The sequence below is a fragment of the Cervus elaphus genome, chromosome 13 (genome assembly GCF_910594005.1).
Source record: "Cervus elaphus chromosome 13, mCerEla1.1, whole genome shotgun sequence".
In the NCBI taxonomy this organism is placed as follows: domain Eukaryota; kingdom Metazoa; phylum Chordata; class Mammalia; order Artiodactyla; family Cervidae; genus Cervus; species Cervus elaphus.
In genome coordinates this window covers 5,360,730-5,364,189 of record NC_057827.1, presented here as the reverse complement: position 1 = coordinate 5,364,189, position 3,460 = coordinate 5,360,730, and the positions used below count along the sequence as shown (strand labels likewise).

General features: G+C 47.4%; 1 protein-coding gene across 1 annotated transcript; it reads right to left on the bottom strand.

Moving 5' to 3' along the window:
- Nucleotides 1-231: 231 nt before the first annotated feature.
- MKRN3 (makorin ring finger protein 3) lies at nt 232-2,860 on the bottom strand. The gene is given in 2 exon segments (XM_043922077.1): nt 232-1,366; nt 1,369-2,860. Coding segments are annotated over 2 exon segments (1,497 nt in total). The 5' UTR covers nt 2,750-2,860; the 3' UTR covers nt 232-1,250.
- Between the last annotated feature and the right edge of the window lie 600 nt (nt 2,861-3,460).

Below are 3,460 nucleotides of genomic sequence, written 5' to 3'. Positions count from 1 at the left end.
AGCTCCAGATTTTAAAATATTTCCACTTAATATAATTATGTATTGTATTGTGTTGGCATTATTAACTTTCCAACTTACAATTTATTTAGTTTTCATTACTTTCTATATTTCATTTATTGTCTTTCCATTATTGTATTATGACTTATTGAAAATGTTTATTATTCTACTTTACTTTTTATAATCTTATCACTTTTATGCCAAAAACTTCTGTTAAAAGCCCCTTCTCTGGTATGTCTATGGATGACACAAAATACTAAACACAAAGAACTGTGTATCTGAGTCCAAGACTCTGTTGTTTCAAATAATAATGATACAGTGGCTAAACTACATGGGAACTCACATAGCAGTGAGATATTAATGGCATCACAGTAATTACCAGTGTCATATTCTGTAAATTCTTTTTTTTTTTTTTTTCTGTAAATTCTTTAAGATCTGTGTCTGCTACATTTAGATAGAGCCACTGAAATAGCTGTTTTTCATTAGGTGCTAATCACTGAAGCCTGTGAAAGGGACAGAAAAACAATTTACATACCTCACACTCACACAACAGCAATCCTACCAACCTTTCACCTTCAGCTTCCAGCTGTTTATTTTATTAAATAAATATTATAGTATACACCTTAAATGTATATTTGCAAACACATAACTTTCATACACATTAATATGCATGTATATTACTTCCAAATATAAATGATTTCACATCAAGTTAAACAGGATAAACACATGTGAACATATGCACCTGGTTCTGGTCAAGTAAAACGTAAAACCACAAGGTAAACCACAAGTTAAGAGTGCACTTTAAGAGGAATGGGGGAGGGAACAGACGAGTAAACAACAGAGATGCTGAAGCTGCACCATAAAGCCCCACGAGGGTCCATTTCTTAAGACTGAAGCAGCAAAAAGCTCCTGGTTCAGTTTAGACTTCTCCCTTCACCCTGTCACATTTATTCTTGAGGGGCTTCAAAATGAGTGTGGAAATTCTGTAAACACTAGACTAGAACTGAGTCAATCCTGTTAAAAACAGATGACAAAATAAACCATAAACTGACAGTCATATTAATTTCACCAAACAATAACTTTAAGGATGTTTTGTTACTTTTTAACACAGTGAAACGCCATAATCCTGGGGGGGCAGGAATGGGAATGGTCAAGAAAACAGATGGATGTTTCTATACAAATGGTTTCAGCAGCCCCTAGAAGTGACAGATGTGTCCATAAACAAAACACAGACAAGAGCAGATGACAGAGCCTCAGCACACCAGACAACATGCCACAGCAGAATGCCACAGATTCAAGGTGCAATATTCTTCCAGCTCACAATGAAGCAAGTCCCACCAGACCTCTGTGAAGGGGAGCACATAAGCTCCTGGTGAAAACACTTACACAACAGATTGGCCAGCCAAAGCATGACAAGCTCTTTTCTACTGCTTTTAAAGGGCATGTTGCCCTCTCCCACCTGCAGAGGCTCCAAAGGTTCCCAATGGCAAGTACCAGACGCCTCAGCACCCTGCCGCTGAGGCTCCTCGCCCTGGCCCTCAGGATACACATGTTTGTAAAAACAGTTCTCTCCAAATGGGCAGACCCTGCCTCGAGCAAAATACCTGCAGGTCTTGTGACTCAAAGCCTCCAAGTACTGTTGAATAAGTTTCTGCTTCTCTTCTTCCTCCTCCACCCAGTACTCACTGGGAATGACAAAGGTGGACATGACCCTGCACTGAGGGCAGGACTTGATAACCCTGCTCCCAAATTGTCTGGCACTTCTCCACCTGCGGATACACTTAAGACAGTAGGTGTGATTGCAGCTGGAGAGGATGCCAAAGCGGCAATCATTCCGGTTGGCTTTCTCATAGACAACCTCCATGCAGATGCCACACACTTTGTCCGCACTGCGCTGCACGGCAAACGAGAGCTCCATATTCTTTTCGTGTGCTTCAATGCAGGCCTTTACATGGTCTGCCCTCTGGGCACCATCCAAGGGGTGCAAGACCGGCAGCCCACACATATCACATATATCTCCATGGAGATAAACACAGTCCTGCCCACGAAAGCACTGCCCCGCGATAGCATCGCGGCAAAGTTGCCTCCCCATGCCCAAGACAATCTGCCCACTCTCAGTCACCGAGCTCTGCAGAGGAGCCTCGGAGACAGAAGGGACCATGCGGCCCCGGTAGGGTTGCCCGGGAACAAATTCAACGGCATTCTCCCAGCCTTCCACACCTGCTCCTCCGGCAGCTTCAAGGCCTGCATTATCTGTCTTGGCTTCAAACAAACCCCTTTCAGCAGCTGAGCCAATCACAGGCAAGGAGCGTGAGGAAGCAGCAGGTGGGGCTTCCGCCACTTGCTGAGGCAGGGGCTCCATGTGCGCAGCCGTGCTAGGGCCGCTGTCTGCAGAGGCCTGGGGCTGCGAGCCAGGGCCCTCCCCGGCCACCTGCCGGCCCGAGAGGTCGTGGGAGTATCGGCAGTTCTCCCCCTCCTTGCACAGCCCATGCAGATAATACCTGCAGACGACTTGCTTTGTCCAGCTGCCAGTGCTCCGGCTCTGCAGCCAGCTGGGCCCGGCCCCTCCCCATGAGGCTTGGGCAGGCCTCAGACGTGACGGGCGGAACGGGGTTGGGCCTGGAGCCGAGGACCACCGGGAGACAGGGCGCACCGGGAGGGTGGGCCGTGGGGTGCCCTCCCCTGCTGCCTCGGTACCCCTAGAGGCCCCAGCTGCCTCGTGGGGTTCTTTGGGAGCTGCAGGCTCTTCCATGGCAGCTTTTACTCCCCAGAACGGTACCGGAACTTCCCCGGTGTGTCTTCCTTTCAGGCTTGAGGCCCGGAGGCCACCAGCCAGCTCCGGGACTCTTCCCGTGGAGCTGTGCATCTGTTTCCCTCTCCCCCAGTCCCTGCTTCCTGTGTCTGTGTTCCTACTTCCTTCTCTGAGCAGGCGCGGTGGACACTTCCTGTGCGAACGACGTCAGTCCTCCACTGGGTCGGTGCACGATCGGTCCGGCTGGAATTGTGACCGGCATCCTCTTTTGTTCACATCCGGCAGCGCTGTCAGCCGCGCCGCCTCTGCTCTGCTGCGTGCAGCCCCTCGGCCTCCCGCGGCTCCTCTGAGGGAAGAAATCACGGCCCTTTGAGGTTTTAATGCAATCCCTTTCAGTGTTTCTTCGGACGCATTGGTTTCATTGGTTTTTCATACATGTCTATTGAAAACATCGTAATCCTCATGCTTTTTAAAATTTCCCACTGTGTAAAATTCATCTTGTTTCTGAACCATATCACACGTGAATTTTATAAATGCTTTGTTCACTTCATTTTATGTCTATATGGATCTGTTTTTGTTTTAATTATTTTTCATTCCGAGTACCTTAACTGTTGCTTCTGGAAGCTTTATTCATTTAGTTGTGTTGACAAAAGCTTATTTCTTCTGCTCTTTGTTTTCTGGAAATTCTTACAGGCTTAGGTTGGAAAGGCT